Source organism: Lynx rufus, unplaced genomic scaffold, assembly GCF_022079265.1.
Source record: "Lynx rufus isolate CCGP_SWC_20201006 ecotype Redwood Valley unplaced genomic scaffold, mLynRuf1.p SCAF_3, whole genome shotgun sequence".
Classification (NCBI taxonomy): domain Eukaryota; kingdom Metazoa; phylum Chordata; class Mammalia; order Carnivora; family Felidae; genus Lynx; species Lynx rufus.
Window position 1 is genome coordinate 81,594,790 of NW_025814845.1, and position 25,416 is coordinate 81,620,205.

Consider the following 25,416-nt stretch of genomic DNA (forward strand, 5'->3'; position numbering starts at 1 on the left):
ACGGGGACGCTGAGTAACTTGGGTAAGTCCCAAAGTTCGGTTAACGGCAGGGCTGGGTTCTGAACCCTGGCATGATGACACTCAAGTCTCTGTGCTCAGTTGCCACTTTGTAGAGGAATTTATTCTAACCATCCACCTATTTACGAATTCATTTGGTAAATGAATTAGCTACAGGTGTATGAGAGACAGACATGTCTCTATTTTTCCTCTGGAATACTTAACACAAATATAAACAATTGTATAATTTGTGTAATACCCATCTCTGCTAGGATGTAAGGATCACATGGAAATAGACGTGTCTCATTTAGGTGAGACATATTTATGTCCAGTGCCTAATGCATGGCAGCACTCGGTAAATATTTGCTGACCAAATGACTGACTATATGAATGAGTGACAGTTTGTGGAATGCAGATGTACATTTTCCACTGGAGAAGTCATACTTGTAAACAGACTTAACCCAGAATGTTAATAATACTCTACCCAACTATCAATAGAGAGCAGTAGGAGACGGAAAGAGAGAGACTGAAATCCACCACATCCAGAAGACCACTTGATTCTCACAATAAGCCCAGGGGATGGGCAGCACAGGTTTTATCAACCGTATTTGGAAGGCAAAAAGACTCAACAGGAGTATGCCTAGGAATTCGTGCCATATTCCTGAGGCTTGAGCTGTGGAATCGAGACCTGTGTTCAAATCCTGTTTCTGACACTTCTTTTTTTTTTTAATGTTTATTTTATTTGTTTTGAGAGAGAAAGAGAAAGCATGAGTTGGGGATGGACAGAGACAGAGGGAGAGAGAGAATCCCAAGTAGGATCCTGCTGTCAGCGCAGAGCCTGACATGGGACTTGATCCCACAAACCGTGAGATCATGACTACTGCCAAAATCAAGAGTCAGATGCTTGACCGACTGACCCATGCAGGTGCCCTCCCCATTTAGGACACTTCTATGGTGGCTTTAGGCAAGCTTGCTTAACATCCTTGAGCTTCAGCTCTGTCATTTATAAAGAGAGCTATACTTCGATCTTGTCTTTTATTCACAGACATATCCCAAGCACTTACAATAGTTTCTGCTATGGAATCAGCACTGAATTTATTGCTAAATTGCAGTGCCATTAAAGGTCTTAAATATGAAAACATGTATAAGAGTGCCTAGTGTTGTGACTAACACACTATTAGTCACAGTTCCCCTGTGACCAAATATCCCTAAAATGTCATTCCCACTTTTCCTTCCCTTTAAAATCTTGAAAGGGACTGTCTCCCTTCCCCATTTCAGATTCTTTCTAAGCCATGTGAACTCTTCAACAGTAACTCTTCAGAGGCTCAGACCTACTTCCATGAAATCACCTAGTTCGCTAATGCAAAGTTGGGGGGGGGCAGATTTAATTTTTAAATCAGGACAGACGCTAACTTAACCAAGAGTTCATTTACGTTCTCATTCCCACAAGACATATTAAACATACGACTCTAAGTTCTCCTTCTTCGTAAAAACTGTCGCATCACTTTAATACATTTCATAATGATCTTATAAAATAAAAGGTTTACGAAATTGCTGCACTGCTTTATCATCACCATTCAGATGAATAAAATCAATTCGCCACATAGCCATACATTAGATTCCTTTGTGCTGAGGCATCGTTACCTGGATGTGTAAAATCAGCATCCCCAGATCTGTGATAATCCATAGACACACTGAACTCTAAACACCCACCTCTCCCTCTCAGCCTCCTGTCTACTGCCACATTTGTCCCCTTAGTATAGGAGACCAGGGCAACAACATGGGAGATGTTGAGGTTGGATCCTGGGCCCTAACAATGGCTTTTCGGGATTAATGAAACAGAGCTTTTCTTTGTTGGGTGTTATTTCATTCATTCATTCATTCATTCATCCCTCCATCCATCCATTCATTCATTCATTTGTTGTGGGGGTCAGGTGGGGTGATGGTAGGTGTTATGTGAAAATGTCCTACAAAAAAAAAGAAAAGAAAAGAAAAAGAAAAATGTCTTATAGGCTGAGCTACATTGCTATGAGTAATACATGGATGTGTGGTGGGCAGAGTGTTTATTTAGCCTGTGGTGGGAGGGAGAAGGCAGTGCTCGGATGTACAGGATTTTTGAAACCTGATGTGCTAAGGGAAAAAATCCAAATTTTAGTGGGCATATTTTTTGCAACAGTAAAATGAAACACTAAGTGATTTCCACAGTTATATACAGCTTCAACATTCTACATTTTTATCAACAGCTGAAAAACAACATTGTTATATTTACCCCACACACTTACTCTTAAACACCAGAAAAGGCAGCGATGTCAGAATGTATAGAGATAAAAATCCAGGGAGATACTAATATAGATACAGATACAGTTATAGAAATACAGATGAAGAAGATAACCCTCTATGAACATAAGTTTTAAAGAACCATTCGAAGAGGCTTTTCATCCAATTCACTTTAACTTAACTGAGCTTAATTTTAATTTTTCAATCAAAGCAATTTCAGATTTAATAGCTAGCTAACTGAATATAAGAATATTGACAATGACCGTATCAATGCTAAGAATAGGTAACACTTACTGATGGGATAGCATTACAAAAACCCATTGAGGTATACGCCATTACCATCATTCCTACTTTACAGGAAGAAAATCTTATCTGTAAGATACGGTACAGAGACTTTTAAGCCGTTTAAGTGACAGAATGGGCAGATCCGGAATTTGAACCTAGATCAATCCAAACCCAAAGTCCCAGCTGTTAAACACATCACATTCCAAATAATTATAAATAACTGTGACAATAATTTTGTAGGGTAAAAAGTGGAATGAAGTATGGAAATCAAGCTTACGTAGGAGTTCAGGCAGCTGATTTCTACTTCCAGTCCATCCGTTAACCAGCTGAATGTCCGTGTAATGAAGCAAACCTCTCTGAACCTCAGTTTCTTCCAGGGTCAAAGGAGAAAGTTAGCTGAGCTGACATTTCTCAGCTCTGTTTCTGTATGATCTTTGGTCACAGGGAAGGGAGGCATCATCTTTTTTGTTAGGCAGGGCCTTTCTGTTTGTATTTGAAGGTTTGCATAATAGTTCGTTCAAAAAGACTTGGGTGGTTAGCAAGTAGTCTGGAAATCACTAAATTCAACAATCTCTAAGTTTTTAAGCGTTTTTGATACTTTATGGTTCTATTAAATACTTACGCTTTTATCAATAAGATTGGCTTCTTCCATATTCCTTGTTTAATATTAGCTCTTTTAAAACATGAACCTGGAAGACTTCTTTTCAAGAAAGGGAAGCAACCAGATTATCTGGTGATTAACCTTTTCCATTAAGATTTCACAAAATTAAAAGTCAACAGAGACTAAAGTTTTTTAAGCAAGAAACTTAAATATCCTTTGGTATCTATGTATTCTTGAGATTTGGCTTAAACTTTTTCTAAAGCATTTTCTGGAATTAAGTACAGCCTATCTTTCCAACAACACATGAAAACCAGAATTTATTATAAGAATGACTTCTAGGTCTAGAGGAACATAAAGTCTGTGTGCTCAAATCTAAATATGAGATTAGACATAATCTGAAAGTCTGTAAGGGAAGCCGATGGGTGCCAGCTAGTGTGTACTTCTTGATCTAAAATAACATAAACAGACACGCATTCTTGGTCCGGGGAAGATGAGACCCTCAGCCGGCCAAGAAGAATACCGAGGTGGGAGCCGGGGAGGGCACATGGTCAGCAGTCATATTATAATAGCCAGCAATCACACAGCACTTACCATGTGGCAGACAGTGCTTTAAGAGCTTTACAGATACTAATTCACTTAATCCCCACAACAATTCTGTGAGCTCCACACTGAACCACCTAGTGTAAGTAACCTGACCGGTCACAGGGCTGAGAGGTGAAAGGGCTGGGATTTGAATCAGGCATCCGGTGGCCCGCCTGCCTGCCTGCAAAAGGGATATACTTGTGAAATGGGAGTGGAGGGCTAGGGTGAGATTTAAAGCCCTGGAAAGTATTGGGAGACATGAAAAAGATCTAAGAAATCCATAATGATGGGGAAAAAAGGAGATGGGGATGCCCTGGTAGCGAAGATGAAAACATAGCCTGAAGACAGGAAATAAACTCTGAGGAGAAGCTGGACCGAGGCTCCCCTGGTTTTCGAAGCTGTACAAATCAGCAGGGGCCTACAGAGGATGAAAGCCTTCCTTCTGAGAAATAAAGGGAGCCCTTGAGGTGATGGCTAAAATTGGGATTCGGGAGCCCATCTGTGGCAAACTCCTGCGAAAACCGTAATAACCAATTTTCAGTGAATAAAAGAAGTGGTGTCCAGATAATTCCTGCACCTTGCTGTCTGGCTCATTTTCTCAATGAGAAAACTGACACGCAGCGGTTGAGGCGACTTGCTCCAAGGTTACTCCAGCTGATTACTGACAAGTCCGCCATTTTTCCCACCACACTCCTTGAGTTGTTTTTGTCCCTAATGTTCTTTCCAGATTTAGTTCTTTCTTTATGATTCTATTTGAGTATTTGCTAAAGAAGTCTCTAAGGAGCCCAAAGAGAGTTAAAGCTGTCTATGACACACACACATCGAGTACTTTGTAATTCTGCAGCTGTACACAATATTAAAAGATGCATATGCCTGGATCTGCCCTGAATGCTGGATGGCAAAAACGAAACTGGGAAGTAATGGTCTTCGGTGTATGAAACGCCTTCTATTTTCTATCTTCAGAGTGAGAGAGACAGCCAGGAAGGAACCTCGGCAAGGAGAGGGGCAGAATGTTGTTCGCTCTTAGGCACAGATATAATGAACAAGGTTGATTCTACCACACAGTGAAGAAAGTTTGGGAAACTGAAACATTCTATTTTATTCCACTTTCCACAGGAAATAGAGAATGGAGACCTGTGGTAGTCTCCCATTAGCATTATGTGGCCTCCACAAAACCCAGCTTTCTCAAATCTAAAGACATTTAAAGGTAATTATGAGGGAAGATGAGGGAAACATTTCCAGCCGTTAAACAAGGATAGTCATGGAATGGACAAACATCACACCTCGCAGGTCATTACCTGTGTCCTGCTGCCAGCTATGATGTAAGAAGCAGAAGAAAACTCCAGGTCAAGGACAAAACGAGAAGGACATTAAGGGCTTACTCTAGTTAAGGGTTAGTAGGGAAAAGTGAGTTAATGTGTGATCTACAGGCTAGGTTAGAGTAGAAAAACTCAAATTGAACACTGAAGAACAGCTGTTAAAACACTCTATAATTAAGGTTTTTTTTTAATCTTTATTTTTGAGAGAGACAGAGACAGAGCACGAGCAGGGGAGGGGCAGAGAGAGAGGGAGACACAGAATCCGAAGCAGGCTCCAGGCTCTGAGCTGTCAGCACAGAGCCCGACGTGGGGCTCAAACTTGTGAACCATGAGATCATGACCTGAGTCAAAGTCAGACGCTTAACTGACTGAGCCACCCAGGCACCCCATAAACACTTTCAATGTATATAAACATACATTAAATTCTAATAAAGGCAAAAGACACTAAACCGCAAAGGTAACGTTGACATGATCCAGAAGTAAAACCATCACTGTTCTACACACTGTTGTTCAGAAACAAACAGGTGACAGAACAAAGAAGGGCAGTGGGACATTGAGGAGGGACCGGGATTCTGGGCTTGACTCACACTAACCAGCAATGAGTGACCTTGGCAGACTAGTGCCCTTCAGTTTCCTGATCTGTGAGGCTGGTAGCTGAAGTTCTCTCTCAATCTCTTCCAAAAACAAAATTAAGATGACTACTCACAGCAGGAAAATAATCACAGGAACAAAAATGCAAGTATGTTTTCAAAGTCAAGGATTTAATCATAGGGATGGTTATGGCCAGCAATCAGATATATGAGCAGGAGCTTCCTTTCTTGTAGAGCTGGGGTGCATCACCCTCTTGGCACATAGATATGTTCGCAAACTCAGAAGCTCTCCAAACCCCATAATTTAGACATGTTTATGGAGGTTTCATCACACAGGCATGATAGATTATTAGCTCAATCTCTTGTCTCGCTCCCCTTCTAGAAGGTGGAGGGTGAGCTGAAAGTTCCAAGCTTCCAATCATGGCTTGCTCTTTCTGGTGACTGGTCCCCACCCTGAATCCCTCCAGGAGCCCACTTAGAGTTGCCTCATTAGAACAAAAGATGCCCCTATCACCCAGGAAACTCCAAAGTATTTAGTGGTGCTGTGTGAGATGCTCCTATAACCCATGACTCAGAAAGTCACATGGGTTTTAGGAGCTCTGTGTCAGAAACTGGGGGTGGGAACCAAATATATATATCTCATTATGTCATAGTGACATATCAGAATAGATCACTTAAAATTCACAAATCCTTTCCCTTTTCACAATGCTTTTCTTTATATAGTTACCATAAAACCATTCCAATTAAAAAGCAGCTGATATTCTTATTGTTTATATTAGAGAAATATAAAAAAGAATATACTTAAAGAAGAAAAAGTACTTTGGTGAAACAGCCCTTCTATATTTTAAAATAAAAAGAAACACAACATGGGGAAGGGCAGGGAGGCTTTAGCTATAATAACACAGATTATTTTGTCCATGACAGAAGTCATTCTGGATATTGAAGAACTCACAAAAATAAAACCAGTCGTTCTGAAACGTTCAGGAAACCATCGTATGGTGGAAAGTGAAATCACACAATAACAAAAGTGGAGGTTATCTGTTGCTTTGACACAGAGATGTTTTGAAAGGGTGGCAAGAGGAAACCCTGATAAGGTTAATGAAGTATCTGATCAAGATAGTCACTTTGAAGTTATGCACTATGTATGTACTTTGAGTAAGAAACACACTCACAGAGTCAACACTAAAAAGGGCTTTGAGATCACTGCGAATAATCTTCTCATGAATTGCAGGAAGAAATCATTGTCAGAACTGGCACCATCTCCCTGGATTCCTGATTCACGCTCTGCACTCTTTCTCACAGCTTTTAGACAATAGTTTTCACCAGTATCATCATTTTTATCTTCCTTTTCCTGCTACTCTCAGAAAAGGGTATTCTTTTAGTATAGTAATGACAAGAAGATGCTAAACAAAACAACTACCCTTCTACTTGGAACTAAAATGCACGTCAAGTAACCCTATGTGAATCAGATGAAAAGTGGAATTCGGAGGATAAAAAAGTACACCAAAAGACCCAACGACATAAGGCGAGTTTATATAAATCCTGAGTTGGATTTTTGAATTTTCCATCATAAATTCTTTTAATGAATTCTGATTTGCACCAAAAGGACAAATATGAAGTAAGCGCTGAATAAATCAGCAAATGTTTGATGTTTCTTACCAAAAATAACCGTTACATTTAGCAGACAATTAACACACTCCCTACAATCATGACTACCATTGTTCAGCGTAGGCTGCTACATACGGAGAAACACAATTTTTCTTTTCTTACTAAATATAAGCATCGTTATCTATCCACGTACAGAAGGTTTGGGGGGACGAGTGCATATGCATCGGTGTTAATGGTAATAAATGATAATTATCATTCACTGAGTTCCTACTACAAGTCAGGTGTTGTGTGAGGAACTTTTCATACATGGCCTCAAGTCTCACAGGAATGTAAGGTAGAAATCATTTCAACCATTTGCAAGATGAGTAAAAGGAGAGAGAGAGATGTTAGGTAATGTGTCAGCGGCAGGATTAAAACATGTCTGTTTCATTCTCAGGCCAATGATCTGTCCGCTAGGAGGCAGAGTCTTATCCTGACAGCATTCCCATTACATACAGAATGTAGATGCTACTTGAAAAAACCTAGAACTCAAGGACAAACACATCGTGCTCCATTTCAGTTTTACTTCTATGCAAATTCTATTTTGTGCCAGTAGGATGGTGAATATTCCACAGCCTTAGCGTTAGGTCTTAAACAGAAAATCAAAATATGCCCAGAAAGGAACCTAATGTGTGTTTTAAAAATTTGTTTAAAATTATGATCCTTAATGACTCATAAAATAATTTATTCCCACCAGACACATACAGTCACACTGTCTCCGATTGACCTCTACTGGCTGGACTGTTGGTACCCTGCTCCCTTTTCAGTGGGCAAATCTGACTCTTCCTGATTCCTTTGATCAATCATAATGCTTTCTCTGCCATAACTCTTCTTCTCTTTCCCTCCATTATTTTAACTGGACAATCACCCATCATGAGTCAACGCCCAAACCCATTCCAGTCTATCTTGGCAAGGGTCATGTCTGTTTCCATCATAATTTTACAACTAGCTCCTTTCTTGAAATGAGCATTTCTCATTACACTCACCCAGCCATCACCAAATGCAAGATAAGGCTCCCGAGCTGCTACCCGTCCCTCCGACATCTCTCATGTCAACAGAAATGTCTCCGTTAGCCTTCCTGGCCTAATTCCTCGGTCTCAACCCAACTACACATGAACGATCTCTGACAAATCTTGTCCTCGCCCTCAAAATTTGCATTCTTTAGGCACCCTCAGCTAAGAGATAATTACTTCTACGACTCGTGGCTAATTCCTGATGATTCTTACTTGGTCTGTGGAACCCAAGCCTGTTGGCTGCCACCAGCCAACTGGACGGGATCTTGCTGACCTGCCAATTTCCCAGTCTCTTCATCAGACTCCAATCCTCCACAATTTTCTTCCTTTCTTGAACTATCTCTAAAATAATCACCCACTCCAGTTCACTTCTTTCTCACTGTAGAAACTGAAAAAGTGCCCAACACATCACAGGCTCCCTTGTAGGTAATCTCAGTTCCTGGGGAAGGGTTTAAAAAAAAAAAATATTTGTAGAATTGGACCTAAGTTCCATCCATAACCTCATTACTTTTTGGGAAAGGTTTGTCATCTTTTGGATACCACTCCAAAGAATCTATTGCTTGGCTGAAGAAGTTTGATTCAATAATAGAGTCATCTATTCATTGCTGAAAAACTTCACCTTGTTCCTGGACAATATCACTACTGACCTTGAATCTATGACTTGACACTTATAAGCAACTCAATACACTCTTCTCTATGATTACATCACTCTGGACACAGAGGGAACTGACTACTGCACTTTTGTCCCCCTAGTCCAACTCATGTCTTTGTCTTAACTAGGAAGGTTCGAGAGGTGAACGAAGAAATTTTTTGCATTACCGCCACAGTGCTGACACCACTGAGGAAAGATGACAGATTCTAGGACTTCTGGTGGATCTATGAGGGCCTATGAAGTTGGGTATATAGATTGATTCGGCCTCTAATTTCTATCTCTCTGCTTATCTTCCTAGGTATTTCTCTTACCAAATGTCTCTGGGTTATAAAGTAGAGCAATTGTCACCACATCTCAACAGATGATTCAGCTGGTCCTTAATGAACAAAAGGTGACCAAATGAAAAATGGACTTCTGTTGTTCAGAGACAAAAAGAATGCATCCGCTTTCCTCGAATTAGAGGAGGGACTGACAAAGACTCTCTGATCAAACTTTAGACAGGCTCCTCTGAGCCCTCTTCTCATCCAGGCCTCATCCTTTGGACCCTGTCTTTAGCTTGCCAGTCCAGTGGTAGCAAGAATCCCCTTATCCTTGATAGCTGATCACCGTGGCCTGCCTTCAGCAAGAATCTGCCTACCCTTGATATCTCCTGTTAGTAATTTTCCATCCACAGACCTCCTTGCCTTGCTTTTTGGCCATCAATCCCCACTTGTCCTTGTATTCTCAGCTGAGTTCAGCTCTCTACCAGTCTCTTTTCCTCTCTGCAATAGATTAGGAACAAAATCCGTTTTTTACCACTAAACTGATGCTTGGCTCTGGTTCTCTTTGATGCATACTGTGGTTATAAGGAATATTAATAGACATTATTAATTGAGATAATGCACGCATTATCATAACAAATATTAATGAATGCCCACCATGAGGCAGTCACTATGTGATGTGGTAAGGATAAAATAGTAGGCAAAGGCTGACAAAGGGTTGGCTCTCCTGAAATTGATAGTCTAGTGAGGAAGACAAACCTTAATACAATGATCACACAAATAACATAATATCATTACGATAAATATTTTGAAGCAAAAGTGTACTGTACTTATATGGGTTAGTCAGGGAAGGATTCCCTGAAGACTAATAAAGTGACATTTTAGCTGAAATCTGATTATTTAAGATTATTGGATATATGTATAGGGGTGAGGGATATTCCAGAAAGAACGAACAGCAAGCACATGCCAAGTCTCTTATTGAAAGGGAAGATGGCACATTCAAGGGCCTGAAAGGAGCTGAACTGAAAGAATGCCAGTGTAGATAAGACACAGAAAATAAAGCGATAATGAGGGAAACAGGTATAGGATGAGAATGAAGATGTTTATAGACAGTGGAACATTCAAGACTTTCTAAACCATCTTAGGATTTGCAACTTGAAGCTAGGGACAATTGGACACCTTTGTATGTATGTATTTAGCACAGGGTTTGTATCAGGGTAAATGCCCAATAAATAGAAACCTTAAAAATATATGAATCATCTTAATGTGTCAATGTATGGCATTTGTCTAATGTGTAACATACATTGCCTTACACAATAGACAAATACCATTTATCAGTGATTTTTGGCCCTAGGGTGGCCAGTAGAGGAAAAAAAAAATCACTGGAAATGGTCAAATTGACCTGATTTAAATATCAGAAAGCAACTTCACAGTTACACATTATATAGGAAATGTAAAAAAAAAAAAATCTAGATAATGTACCCTTTTTTGGTAGTTCCATGAACTGTTATTTAAAAACTCAATCACCCAAATTTGAAATGAAAATATGTTTCAGTCAGAATGATACTCAGCTGTCAAAAATGGAGAATTATCACTTGACATGGGGTAGCTGAACAAGGCCCACCCTCCCACATTTGAATTATTTTCAATTTTAAAAGACATCTTAATAGCTCATACTTCAGGTTTCATTTAAAAATTTTGGAGGCACCTGGGTGGCTCAGTCAGTTAAGTGTCGGACTTTGGCTCAGGTCATGATCTCACGGTTCATGGGTTTGAGCCCCGTGTCAGGCTCTGTGCTGACAGCTCCGAGCCTTGAACCTACTTTGGATTCTGTGTCTCCCTTTCTTTCTGCCCCTACCCCGCTCGTGTTCTGTCTGTCTCTCTCTCTCAAAAATAAATAAACGTTAAAAAATAATTTAAAACAATTTTTTCATTCCCTCTTTTTTTTTTTAATAAAGTTTATTTATTTTTTTAGTGATCCTTAGAGCCAACATGGGGCTTGAACTCATGACGCTGAGAGCCAGAGTCACATGCTCTTCCCACTGAGCTAGCCAGGGGCCCCTTCATTCCCTCTTTCTAACTGAGGTACCAACTGCATGAAACATGTCCATGAATCCAAAATTTATTTTCCTTTAATTAAAATTAAAATTAATTTGCAGTTTAGAAAGGATGAGCAGTGGAGAGCTGCTGGCACGAGAACCTTCTGCCTCCTCATTCATAACACAGCCCCCTCAATATTTACTTCTTCCATGCAAGGGGAAGTGTGATGTCTGCTAGAATATCCAGATTCATAGTTAAAAGCTCTCTGTGCCTCTAACCTCCAAATAACAGAATAGAACTGATAACTGGAATATTAGCTACCTACCAACAAAAGCAGCCATGACAAAGACGGGGCTGGCAATAATAACAAGGCAGCTACTATGTATCAGGCACTTGGTCTGAGGTTGTGGCTGCAGCAATCTACTTTGTCGGAGCGACAGGCTTGAGACTAACACCTCATCTCTTCCAAGATCAGGAAGCTGAGGTTTACAGAGGTGAGAAAAAGCTGCCGAGAAGCTGCAACAGCTAGAAAGTTGCGGATCCAGAATGTGAATCTAGAGATCCATGATCTTTAACCCTGGTGCCACATAGGGTGAAAGTTAAGCTACTGTCACGTGGTCATTACTCAATGGCACCATCATTAAATGTGTCCCAGGTGATTGGCACAACAGAGATGAAATCACACCTCCTTCTCTCACCTCTTCTCATTCCATTTTTTTTTCCTCTGTCTTTCTTGTTTTGTTTTGTTTTGTTTTTTGTTTTTCTCAGATAAACTGGCTGGACCAGAAATTTGAGTAAAATCTGAGAATGCTGAACAGCCCACGGAGAGAAAAGAATCTATAAATTGCCTCACTGCTGCCATGGTCTCAATGTACTAAGCTAACCAGCCACAAATCACCTGAAAGAGTCTAAACTATATATATCATGCTTTTTGACATTTCCTTAGTTCAGGTTCTCAAGTGGAATGGATATTTTATATCAATAGTGCAGACAATTAACTTTCTAATTTCCACTTAGCTTTGATACATATTTAATAAGCATTACCAGCTTATCTCTTGAAGAAGGCAAAGAAAGCAGTAGTTAAAATTAAGCCAAGGTCCACCTTTGAAGGAATTGGCCTTTAATGTTTAAAACATGAGGAAGAGAATTTTAAATGAAAGATTTGTTTCCTGTTTATGATGATCTGCAAATCTCCTATTCATCACATGATATCCAAATACTCAATCAGGTTTACCATTTGAAAATGAAATGAAAAACATATGTAATTAGGATTTTAAAGGGGATGCTTGGGTATCTACAAATTTCTGTGAGCTAAATTGAGTTCCTAAAATTGGAGCCTGATTTTCAGTCATTTTTTTTTTTAAGGAAGAATCAGATTATGCTAACAAAGACCAAAGCACACAGGCATATTACTTTGAGAAAACAGAAAGTAAAGTACAAAAGATCCTTTGTTTGCAATGGAAACAAACGTCTTGCAAGTCATTTCAACAAATATTCGCCTTCATAAGCAATGAAGGATAAAGGCTCTGATGGCAGTGAAAAGTACAGCTAGATGTATCGAACACATACCACCAGATGGCATCTCAAATCACACAGCACGCGCAGAGATCGTGAGAGTCAATGACTACGTTTCTGAAATGGAATGAAATTCATGAATTCCAAATCGATTTTTGAATATCAAAATGTCTGACATTAATCATAAAATCCAAAGAACACCACAATAACACTGTTGCCAATGTAACAAAGAATATGAATCTGAGGAGAAAGGCACTGTAAGTAAAATGGTGACCTTAATGTCAATTTTTATTTTAAAAAATTACAAATGAAGCCGTAACAGACAAACAAAGTTTGGTTAATAATTGTATCTTTCCTTCACTTTTACCTGCAATTGTCTTTCCCACTAATCCTAATTTTACTAATTCACAGGGCTTTGTTCATTGCAAATACGAGGAAAGACAGTTCAGAAGAGAGCATTAGAAAAAAAAATTAAGAAAAGCTTAAAGAAAGAAAAATAGAGGTCACATTTCTTTTCGCCTACATATAAGACTCTAATGAAGTTGAAGTTCAAAAGCCTTGGTGTCCAAACCTTAAATATCTTAAGGAACAGAATGGAACAATGCTGTTATGTCTAACACTGGCTAATATATGGACCACGGTATCAACTATAAACAGAAAGGAATTATGGAGAAGCATATAATACACCAAACTGAAGTCAAAAAGTGACCAAATGATAGCAGGAATTCAAGTTTTGTTCAGAATATTAAAATACAATGTTGTTTCATAAAAATCTCTGAAAAGGATTTAATTACTCCCTGGAGAGTGGGGTTGGTTTGTTGTTTTTTTCTATTGTCATATAATCTTTAAAATCCTATTTCTACAAAATACATTTTATCAGAAATGTTATTTTCATATGATAAAAGCAACCTGAGGGAGACTTGGTACGAGTTTGTAATTTTCTTAGAGATTGTATATATATATATTAATTTCTTTTTCAATGTTTAATATTAAAAAATGAACACTGAACTTTTTTGATAGGTTTTTTGGGTTTTTTTGTTTTTTGTTTTTTGGTTTTTTGTTTTTTTGTTTTTTTACCTCCTCCGAAGATTGACTTACGTCTTAAACCTCTCCATGGATTTTCACGTTATGTCATGAGACAATGTTCACTCCCTGATGCTGTTGGAGAGCCGGACAAAATAGTAGAGGGACAAGTTATCTGTACCCCCCATCACAAGAAGAGCCAGGCCAGGACCAAACTGCCGAAAGGCCTTCTCTCAGGGAGTATATCTTAACATTAGCAAGAATGAATGCATGGAAGTAATTAATATTTTAAATGATACATTTTATAGGCCAAGGCAATCATTTTAAATAGTAGCAAAACATCTGCCTCAAAATTTAATAGTGTTTTTCTGTTACTACATAGATTCTTCAAAGAGAAACTACTTCTGACAAGCTCATCTATTTTATTTATCCAGTATCTTGTGTGTCCAAAATCCTCCACTTAAGACACAAATCAGCCAAACAGCTCTTCGGGAGAAAAGAACAGAATAAAAAGATAACGGCCAATTTAAACGATTACACTGGCACACATAATCTATGGATACATACTCTTGTTTTAGAGGTGCCTATATTTTTCCATTATATTATTTTCATAATTTACAACGTGCAAATCAGCAGTGCATTTGCATTACAATTATTGTGAAACAGAGGAATATTCACAAAACCATAACACGAGATCTATGTTCTCAGATGTTAACATTTAATGGGATAATAGCATGAAACGATAAAAAAGAAAAAAAAATCAGTACAATACCATTAAATGCCACGCTCTATGATTATTTCCAGATTTAATGATTCCACAGACCTGGAAAGTCAACTTCTACCCCAAATAAAATGGGAATAGACACAGTTGAACTGTCTGGGCTTTAATACTAGTTCTGGCACTTTTTAGCTGAGTAAACTTAGATATGATACTCAACTCCACTGAGTTTCACTTTCCTCATTTGTAAAATGGAGCTGATAACAGTGCTTCTTCCTTCATAGGGTTGTGTGAAAACTAAGACTTAAAACTAAGAGTAACAACTAAGATTTACAGTGTTTATAACAGTGACTGGGAAGAAACAAGAACTTAAATATTAGCCTTACCACAAAATAACTCATTAATTCATTCCCCAAAAGCCTATAAAAAAACAATTACCATCTACTATCACCATAGTTCCATATGCAAAAAGAAAGTATGCTAACTAAATTGAAAAAGATAATTTCACTCTGGTCCAACAAAAACTTTGCCATAAACCAGTACCAGTCTGTGACCAGTATTTGGGAATGTCCATTGAAACCTATAAACATTACTGGCTCACAAGAAAGTAAAAATCAATGGAGTTTGCAATGATCAGGGACAGGTCAATAAGCAAATGTAACAGGAGAGGGGATTGGATATATGGATACAATCTGGCTAGACAAAAGGAAAAGCATCTACATTTTTCCCTGGAGGTACCTAGGAAGAATGCTCTTCCCTTAGCTAGAAGGATTCCAGTGTTATTTGAAATATTCCTTCTCTTCTCTTAAAGCCACGGTAATGTTGATTATAATATATGAATATAGTTCAATCGTCTCCCAAACCATCAGAATATTAGTATTTCCAGGGATAAGTTTCAGACTTTAAGGATAATAGTTTGAGGGATTTTTATGTGTCCATGAAAACAACTACACACATCGCCTTATCAAGGGTGCTAAAATACTATTTGTGACAAGTACTGATTCCTGGCAAACTCAAAAGGACTGGATATGCTGCATCTTAAAGCAGAATATCTGTTCATGAGAATTACCGTGTAACTGTAATTACTGTCAAATGCTTGCTCTGGACGGTGTTACATGTTTACTGATGTTAACAGATTATTACTGACTTGTTTGTTACACGGGAGTGCTGAATTATTATGGCTCAGCTATTTTTCATATGATACCGTATTCATTACCAAACAAGTCCCTTAAAGATGCTTTTGATCTCAGTCTTCCTCTTTTTTTCCTTTATAAACTGTCCCAGCCTTAGCTTCCACAGTCGACTCTCAGAGAGCTTGTAAAGAAACGTACTACAAAGGTTTTCCACTGAGAAAAACTGCATAAATTCTGTGCCCCAAATATGCCAAGCACTATTGTTTTGCCTCTCCTCCCCTTGTACTACAGCAATACATTTTTACATAAAATATAAACAATTCTAATGAACCATCAACATTTTTTTTCTGTTTCTCAAGAACATTTAATAGCATTCTTAGCATGCTTTCTTCAGTGATAAGCAAGAACAAATTCTAGTCAAATGAACTGAAAATGCCTGAATGTTTTGAAACTTGCACAGAGGTAGAATAGTGTATATAATATATCATGAAATCTAACCAGGAGTTATGTAGATGGATGCCTGTTCAAAACAAGGTTTTCAGCTTACTAGCTATGAGACGTCGGACCAGTCACTTAAACCAGTGGTTCCCAAAGTGTGGTCCCAGATCAAGGGTATCATCAGCACCCGGGAAACTGTTAGAACTTCGAAGTCTCAAGCCCTCTTCCAAACCTACTAAATCAGAAACTCTGGAGGTGGGATCAGCATTCTCTGTTTTACAAAGCCCTTCAGGAGATTCTCACCCACCCTCGATTTTGAGGAACCCTGACTCACACTTCTGAGACTCCCTTTTCTCATTTTTAAGATGGTTTTCCTAAAACCAACCTTGCAAACCCAGAGAGGTAAACACTTCAGGGAAAAGGACTCTGGCTCTCATGCAGTGACCTGTTATCAACATTATCATTAAAAAAGATTTTTGGGGGGCGCCTGGGTGGCTCAGTCAGTTAAGCGTCCGACTTCGGCTCAGGTCATGATCTCACAGTCTGTGTGTTCAAGCCCCACGTCGGGCTCTGTGCTGAGAGCTCAGAGCCTGCAGCCTGTTTAGGATTCTGTGTCTCCTCCTCTCTCTGCCCCTCCCATGCTCATGCTCTGTCTCTCTCTGTCTCTTAATAATAAATAAATGTTTAAAATTAAAAAAAAAAAAGATTTTTTTAATCAAGGATCAAAATTAAGGGGAATGAAGACTTAAAACTGATGGGCTACTGCCACAGGCTGGGGCTGAATTGTGCTGACTGCCAGCAGTGGGCTGGGTACCAAAATAGGCCTCTGGCTGCAGGGAAGGCCCTTCAGTTCTGGCCGCTGAAATCTAAGTGGGCAAAATGCCCCACAAATAATATTTTATCCCCATATAAACTAAGGCCATGTTAGGCTTTGATAGTGACAAATGATAGTACGAAGAGAATAAACACTGATCTTTTAGGTCTCAAAAGACACTGAATTCTTATCCCCACTTAACTTTCCCCAGAGTAAAGGCATGGGGAATTCTCCTAATTGACGTCAGCTGCTGTAAGGGAAGGAATGCCATGACCTTAAACTTGGCCACTGGTCCACTCTCACATCCAGGAACAAAGCCAGAGGGTTCTCCTGGCAACTGTCTGACATGCTAAATGGCAGGCACAGCCACTGAGGGAATCCTTTGCTGCCCCAGCGACAAATCCCCCCTTGCAGGAAACAGACAAACTAGAGAGATTAGCAGTTTGCCCAGCTGATGCTGGCCTCTCCCCTCGGCCCAGAGAGCAGAAAATGAGTTCTAAATCACTCTCGTCAAAAACCTAGGCTTCTGGTCTGCTTTTGCTTTTCTAAATGAGGAAACTGTTCTCTGCTAAGTCCAAGGGAAAACAGGAAAGTATGAGAACTCCAAGGAGAAATGTAGTAAACTGGGTCCTTGCATAAACCATGTTACCCTGTTCAAGAAGTCTTTAACCAATACTGATTTTTAAGCACAAACTAATCCTATGTTTTAAGATTAGTATTAACTAGCATTTTCAAAGGAGCTGTATTCAAAATCATATCCAACCCTCCTACCCTGCCGAAGGCATCATCTTGGTTTCCCTGGGCGAGTATGAGAGGTTCCTAACCAAAGCCCCTCCCGAGTTCCTTCTCTAGTCCACTCATCTCTTCCAGGATGAAACTTGATTATGTAACTTGCTGCTCAAAGACCCCTAGACTCTCCGGTGCCTGTACAACAGTCTCGGAATGTTTCAGTGCTGCCTAAGAGAGACTCACATCCAAACCTGACATTCCGACCTCTGTCTCGCCCCACCCTCACCCTCACATCCTTCTGAGACCCAGGTTTCCCACAGAAAACCTCCAAAAACATGTCTTAACCACATTACCGAAAACACTAGCGCCTTTAACACGCTGTTGTCTTGGCTCCGAATCCCCTTCCCTCACTTTTTCACGTAGTAAAATTTTACTTCTCAGATGTGATCCAGTTCAAATATCATGTAATCTGTCAAAACGTTCCTGGCTTTCCTGCATTCCTTCTTCTAAATTCCCACATGAGTTTGCAGGCACCTCCATTACAGTTCTTAACAAATGATTTAGTGATTATCTGTTTTTGTATCTGGCTCCCCAACTAGACCTTGAGTATTCTGGTCAAGGACTCCACCTCATGTGCTTATCATCCATAGTTCCTAACCTTCTAAAGAATTCTCAGTCCCTAATGAAGACAGGATCTCAGCTATGTAACTGTTTCTTTCACTCAGAGATGGAATATAATAATCAGTGGGTTCTTTCAGGGAAACCTTAGCCATTTAGAAGATAGGAAGACTTTTGAATTTAAGTTAACTATATCCATCTGGATACTTCTTAATTGGCTTAAATGAATCTGGATCGTATCTTGTGATTTCACCAACAGTTTGGTGTGCATATCTTTGGGCAAAATATCGCGTTTAGTTATCCTGTTCTGAGCCCCTGGAGAGCACAGACCAGGTCTTATTCATCTGTATATAACCCACACCACCTATACAAGGTAAATGCTCACTAAATGTTCATTAAATTGAATTCCCAAAATGAATTGTATCTTAGTCTGGGCTGCTTCAACAGAATACTGTGGATGGCGTACCTTTAACAACAAACGTTTCTCACAGTTCTGGAGGCTGGAAAGTCCAAGATCACGGTGATGGCATATATTCAGCGTTTGGTAAGGACCCTATTTCTGGTTTGCAGAAGGCCATCTTCTTACTGTATCCTCGGGTGGAGGAGAGAGAGAGAGAGAGAGCTCTCGTCTCTTCCTCCTCTCATATATGCACTAATTCCATCATGGAGGTTCCACCCTCATGACCTCATCTAAATCTAATAACCTCCCAACGGCCCACCTCCAAACGCCATCATATTGGGGATTAGTGCATCAATATCTGAATATTGGGGTGTGGGCACAAACATTCAGTCCATACCAAGTTGCCACACTGATATTTGGTCACATGTTTTAATGATCCATTTGTGTATTACCAATAAACAAAGATAAATTCAACTAAATTTTCAAAAAAAGAATCAAAGAAGGGAATACTTTCCTTGACAACATGCCTTGAATACAGAAATACATTCTTCAAATTAAATGTCTAAAACAGTTACCATTCTAATCAGGCAAGTTAGTTTACAGAAAAGAGCAAAACATGCTTCATACCTCCTTTGTTTAGTTTGGGGACCCATGGCTACTTGTCACCCCTACTCTCATGGAGAAGGTTACTGGTTTATCTAAATCTACCTCCAGGAGGGCAAGGTACACAGTGTTGTCTCTCCTCTAGAGGGACACATGCGAGGGCTTCAGGTTGGGACTAGGCAGCTTCCTGGTTCTTCTGCCCCAAAGTAAAAGGTACAGAATTTGAAAGGAGAAAAAAAAAATCCTAAATCAATACAAACCTTTCATTACTATGGAAATACTTCAAGTGGGGGGAAGGGGATTTGGGCAGCTCTGTACATTAAAACATTAAAGACCCGCTACAAGAATGAAATAATGTCCAGATGTCAAATAACTAGAGTGCTAATTTCTAGATTTTTCTCAAAATGGGGGAAAACCATGGCACAGATGTTAGCACGACTTTTCTCCTAGCATTTGAAAGTTCTCCTAACATTTTTATGAACAAAAATTAGGACTAGGGAAGACTAGAGGGAAAGTGGGGGAGGGGCTTTTGTGTATAATTACAAAATATTTGCCATTTGTTCCATTTCGAGAGCTTACATTCCTACTCCACTTAAAGGTGAATTCCACGTAAGAAGTTACTGGTCAATTTCTACCAGGACTCACTCACCTCGCCATTTTCAGGAATCTCACATAGGCATGCGAGAGACTATTTCTCACACCGCTCGAAAACCACCATGTTGTCAGGCTTCCTGCTTTTCCCACTACGTTAAAAGTCCTCACTTCTTTCCTCTTACCCTTTTACACAGGTTCTCATTTGTAACTTTTAACTGTATTTTCCTTCTTCTCCCCCTCCTCTTCTTCCCTCTCCTCTGAATTAAGTTTTCCATTGTTCCTAAGTATGGAGCTCTGAACTACATAGAGAACACTCTATCCTGAAGATTTTTAAATGTGAACTATGCCTTTCACTGCATAGCCTAGTATTGGTAATAAAGTACAACCTTACTGATTCAGTCATCCAAGCAGCAAATATTCTAAATTCAGAAATAAATATTATACTGTTGGTTCAGATTCTTGTAAGAAGTATCTTGAAACACAAAGAGATTGTAATTTTCTCTGATCAGTATATCCTGCTTTCATTTTGCAATTCTGCATGCTTCAGCTTTTGCTCAGAAACTCATGGGTTAGGAAAATGAAGCTACAAATTTAGCTTTCTGGTGGATTATATGCAAAAGGTTTTTCCTTTTTCCCTTTTACCCAAATGTTAAAATCATTTTTTTTCTAGCTCCTTTGTCACTATGATCCATATCCTTATGTTCCCAGAAAAGAGGAAAAGAGATCACTACAATGGAATCTACTAGAGGTTCTTTGAGATCCTGCCTTTGTTATGAACTATAAACACTCCTCTAGAGAAAAGTTTTTCCTGCTTGGATTATATTTCACTAGTGCTACACATTCTGTGATATCTCCAGAGCTGCCTCTATCACTATTTAAAAAGCTTTGGGTTTTTTTCTCCCTCAGGGAAAGATATACATAATTGAGTCCTGATTTCCAGTGTCTTCCTATCTATATCCCAAACTTTGCCAAACCATCAGCTAGGATCTCACTAGAACACAACCAGGTGTGATGTATAGTGAACATGGAGGCAATTAGTTCCTGGACTCCAGAAGGTTTCCAGAATAAAACATCATAAATCTGACTCTTCCAGAATCTTCTCTTTGTGTTCTTTCAGGACAGACCCTAATCAAACAAAAGAGCTGACTGCATCCCAGAAAATACATTGCCCTAAATATCTATTTTCATGTGTCTTTAAGTTATAATCATCACCTCCATTATCACCTCCTGGGCTCATTTGTGAATTTAACATGAATTCTTCACTGCAAGTCACATATTATCATGTGAAATGGAGAAAAAATAAACTCATAGTAAAATATCAAGCTATTCCTTCTTAATAAAAACAAATAAGCTTAATGATAAAGATGTCATTTAAAGCTAATATTTTATCATTAATTTATAAGGGGAATTTATATTCAATTTTTAAAGTAGTTTTTTTTTTTGTTTGGTTTGTTTGGGGTTTTTGTTTTTTGTCTTTTTTGTTTTTTTTTTTGCTTTTTGCTGGTGGCTTCCAAGCTAATATTTAGATAAGAAAAAACTTCAGTATTTTAGTATCTAATAAAGTAAAGCATGTTCACATTTGTTTTGTCTTCATTTTTTCAGTGTCTATGAGTTGGAGATAATACAGCATGACTCCATTTTAACACACAGAAAATGGGGTTCACAGGGATACACACAGAGTGAACCCGTGGCTTCATTTACTCACCACTGGCCAAAAGGGAGCTAAAACCATTGGAGTTAATTTCTCCTGTTGCCTGGCCCCAAACACATTATTTTTTTTTTTTTAATTGCATCGCCGACCAAAAATGAAACAAGACTGTCCATTTCTTTGGAATAAGAACGATTAGGGACATTATGACCAAGGAAGATCTGGTCTGGTATTCTAGAGACCTTGTCTTTCTCTTAACAGTAACGTTCAAATATACCATTGAAGTCCGATAACATAAGTAATACAAATTTGGAAGAAAGAGGCAATCAGTAGTATAAGTGAAATATTTTAAAATATCCCCTTTATTTTGAAAAGGACAGTATTCTGTGTCTAAATGTTTTTCCTTTGCCAGAATGGTAATAATGAAGGAGAAAAGAAATGTCTTAGTTTTTCGAAAAATGAAAACTTACAAGTTTAGCAAACTCCACAAAGAATAGATCAAAAGTCTCTACTATTTAACCCTCTACACCATACAACATTTTTTTGACAAGATTTAATTTTTAGGGACTAAGAGAAGTTACACTTATGCAAAATATATATTTGTCTGTAAGAAGTAACACATCAAAAAACTCACATAGTAAAGACATTTTCTAGGCACAAAATACTCTTAAGAAGGCATGAAATTTGGCTGCTCCCTAAACTTCAGCGGTTCTCAAACTTGAATGTGCATCAGAGACTTCTAGAGGACTTGATGAAACAGACTGTGGCCTCACCCCACAGAATATAATTTAGTCATTCAGGGTGGGGCCTAAGACTTTACATTTTATAAGTTTCCAAGGAATGAGATGATAACACTAGTCTGGGGCATGACATTTTGAGAACCACTGCTTTAACTCAGTGATGTGCTCAACCACTGTGGAAGTCTCAGTGTACCTTGTCTAATCTTTCCCAACAAATATGTTGTGTTCTCTGTGCCAGTTAGTGTTTCCACAGACAAACAAGATGACCTCTAAAATAAAGTGTTATCTTTATCACCTCTGAGCTGTACAACACTTCTTAAAGCATCACAACCTTTTAGGTATTTAACACATGAAATAAAAAATATCGTGACATAATTATAATAGCTTTGCTTCTTAACGTACACATTTGACAGTTGGAGGGTAAGATGAATACTGTATTCGAAGACTCATTGGTATCTAGGATTCTTTGATTTGATGTTAAAAACAAAGTAAATGGGTATAAGCAGGCAGTCTCCATCCTGAGGACTTACCTGTGACCGGTGCATCGATATCCAGCAAATTTTTTTCCTGTCGAAGAATTGAGGCCCCCTCTGTTATTATTCTCAATGCAACACTCTCTTCCAGCCTGCCCTCCTTCATGAGATGTGCCTTTAAGATATCCACACGAGGCTTCCCATCGTTATCGAATACTTCTTTTGCTGTAAGTCGGTGACTTGGAGGAAATGGGACAGCTGAAAGGGAAAAAATCAAATTGTTACATTAGCTAAACCCAACAGAAGTTTCAGTAATAACTGCCAAATACCTTTCTCTACCACTAACCACTTATTGGAGTGTTTTCAAAGTTCCCATATTAAAATACAACAAAAGGCTACCAAAAAGTAAAGATTGCCTTCTTTCTTTGATTCTAGATGCAATGCGATTGCTGAAAGGAATCACTTGCTGATTCACCCAGTCCCGATCTCTTGCATACGAGATCCTGATTAAGTTTAATAAAGCAAAAAGATAGAGGTGTTTCTGTTAGGCAAGAATCAATTCAACAAAAGAAAATAGTTTCCATATATCCAACCATAACTAACCCAGGAGATGATGTTTCCCCATTGGGAAAAGGTCTGCCAGACCAGATTTATCCCTCCAACTAAAGTCACACCTCAGAGTAAACTGATTGACTCACTGTTTAAGAACAGAGCAAGAATCCGAGAGCAAAAAGGTATAAATGCACTGATATTAAACAGGAAATCAGGATCCGTGTGTGCATGTGCCAAAGGGTCATCTTGAACACTGAAGGGCAATATGGTGTCAGGGAGGAGACGCAAGTAGTTAGAAATATGACATAATGACAAATTCAACTCACCACTCAGACTCAGAACCAACCATTCTCTCTTTCGACCATACCCCCATACCTCAACAGTTAAGAAGCTCTCTTACAGCTACTGTCATTCTTCACATCTGTGAATACATTCATTCACTCATTCAGCTGGAGGATATTCACTAAACTCCTACAATGTGCCAGGACATCCAAAGATCCACGGTTAGAGACGGTATCATGAAGGTTAAATTTCTAAGAAATGGCCAATGAGCCCCTTCATTGAGGCTGTCATTGTTTGTCTATTTCACATGAGCATTCATTACTGGAAAACAACTCAGAGATCTGTTAGAAATCTCTCAAAGGACCAGAAACACAGTTTCATGAAACTTTCCTCTGCCATATGCAATAGCCATATGCATTAGAACATCTCCATATAATGGTTCCTCTTTTAGGAAGAACACTTGATATTAAGAAAGAAACCTAGACCCCTTATTTCTTAAAAGTTTCTCTCAAAGAAGCAAGATTTATGGCAAAGCTATAGCAAGAAACTTTGTGCAATCTCACAGCATGGATTTGTTATTCGAGAGAAATTGTAAGTACTTAAAAGAAAAGAAAACTCAGGAAATTAACCTGTACTAATGGTGCAACTTGATTTTCTTAATAATCCAAGCATATCTATTTAACTAAGCTGCCAAAATGAAGTGGCAGAAGGAGACTAAGCGGATAAGCATGAGGCTTTTGCGGTCAGATGAATCTGAGTGCAAACCTTGGCTTTGTCCACTCACCAGTTTTATGACCTTGGGCAAGTGAAATCACCTCCTTTAGCTTCAGTTACCTCACCTGCAGAGTGGGGATTACATCTATCTGAGCATTGTTATAATAACTAGAGTACACAGTAATATTAGCAGCGAACATTTATAGAGTGTTTATCTTATGCCAAGTATTGTTTGGGTAATAAAGGCCGACATGACAGTAAAGCTGTAACATGAGTAAGACACACATACATGTGTTTACATATAAATGTACTTAGTCCTCATAACAATACGGTGGGGGAGAAACTTGAAGCTTAAAAGTATTAAGCACTTTGCCCAAGACAATCACCTGACCATTTGTACGTAGACCCAATGAGTATAAACTCCAGCAGTCTGATGCCAGAATACCCGTGTCTACAACTTCCCTACACGGCTTCTCAAAAAGAACTTAAGACAGTGCTTAAAAATTGTAAGGTCACGAGGAAATCGCTTTTGAAAACTGAAATTCTAACAAATACTGAAAGGTGTTTCTTAGAAAGACTGCTTTTATTTTCAAAAATTATTTGGGGCAGCTTATAATAGAATACATAATACAAAAGCATGACGGAAAATAAAACACAAAATGCAGAATGCCAAAGCGTAGTGGATAATAACGAGAAAACGCAAGAATTAAACAAGGAGGAGAAAAAAAGAGGAATTTAGGTCATTAGACTTCAGGCATTTGGGGATTTTGTTCATCTTGTTCCTTTCCCTCCCCATGCTTTTCCCTACCTAACAGATACGCTTGGTAAGAAAACATGGAAACGTTTCGATGGCCCTGTGTATTTAGGTGAGTCTTTATGTACCATTTGAAATTAGAAAATATCTTACCTGGCAACTCCTCCAAATTCCCCAGATATATATTGGGGAATGGAAAGGAAGAAACTTCAAAAGGATGCTTGGAGTATGGCTAAGAGCTGACTTTTTTTTTTTTTTTTGAGTTAATTCCCAGGGTAGGAGTTGGACAACTGTGAAGGTTTACAATCCTCAGGCAAGAATCCTAGGAGCACAGCAGGGTAGGAGGCTGATTTGTTATCAGGCTTATAAAGGCAGTGGGTCTCTGCCACCCTGTACTAGCTGGCC

At 38.8% G+C, this 25,416-nt stretch overlaps 1 protein-coding gene across 1 annotated transcript in view; it reads right to left on the reverse strand.

The window, feature by feature from the left end:
• The window catches only part of PPP3CA (protein phosphatase 3 catalytic subunit alpha), a 326,780-nt gene that overhangs the window by 139,649 nt on the left and 161,715 nt on the right, over positions 1–25,416 (reverse strand). The window contains exon 2 of the mRNA XM_047090421.1: positions 22,767–22,967. Within this exon, the coding sequence (XP_046946377.1) occupies positions 22,767–22,967 (201 nt within the window). The remainder of the gene's footprint in view (positions 1–22,766; positions 22,968–25,416) is intronic.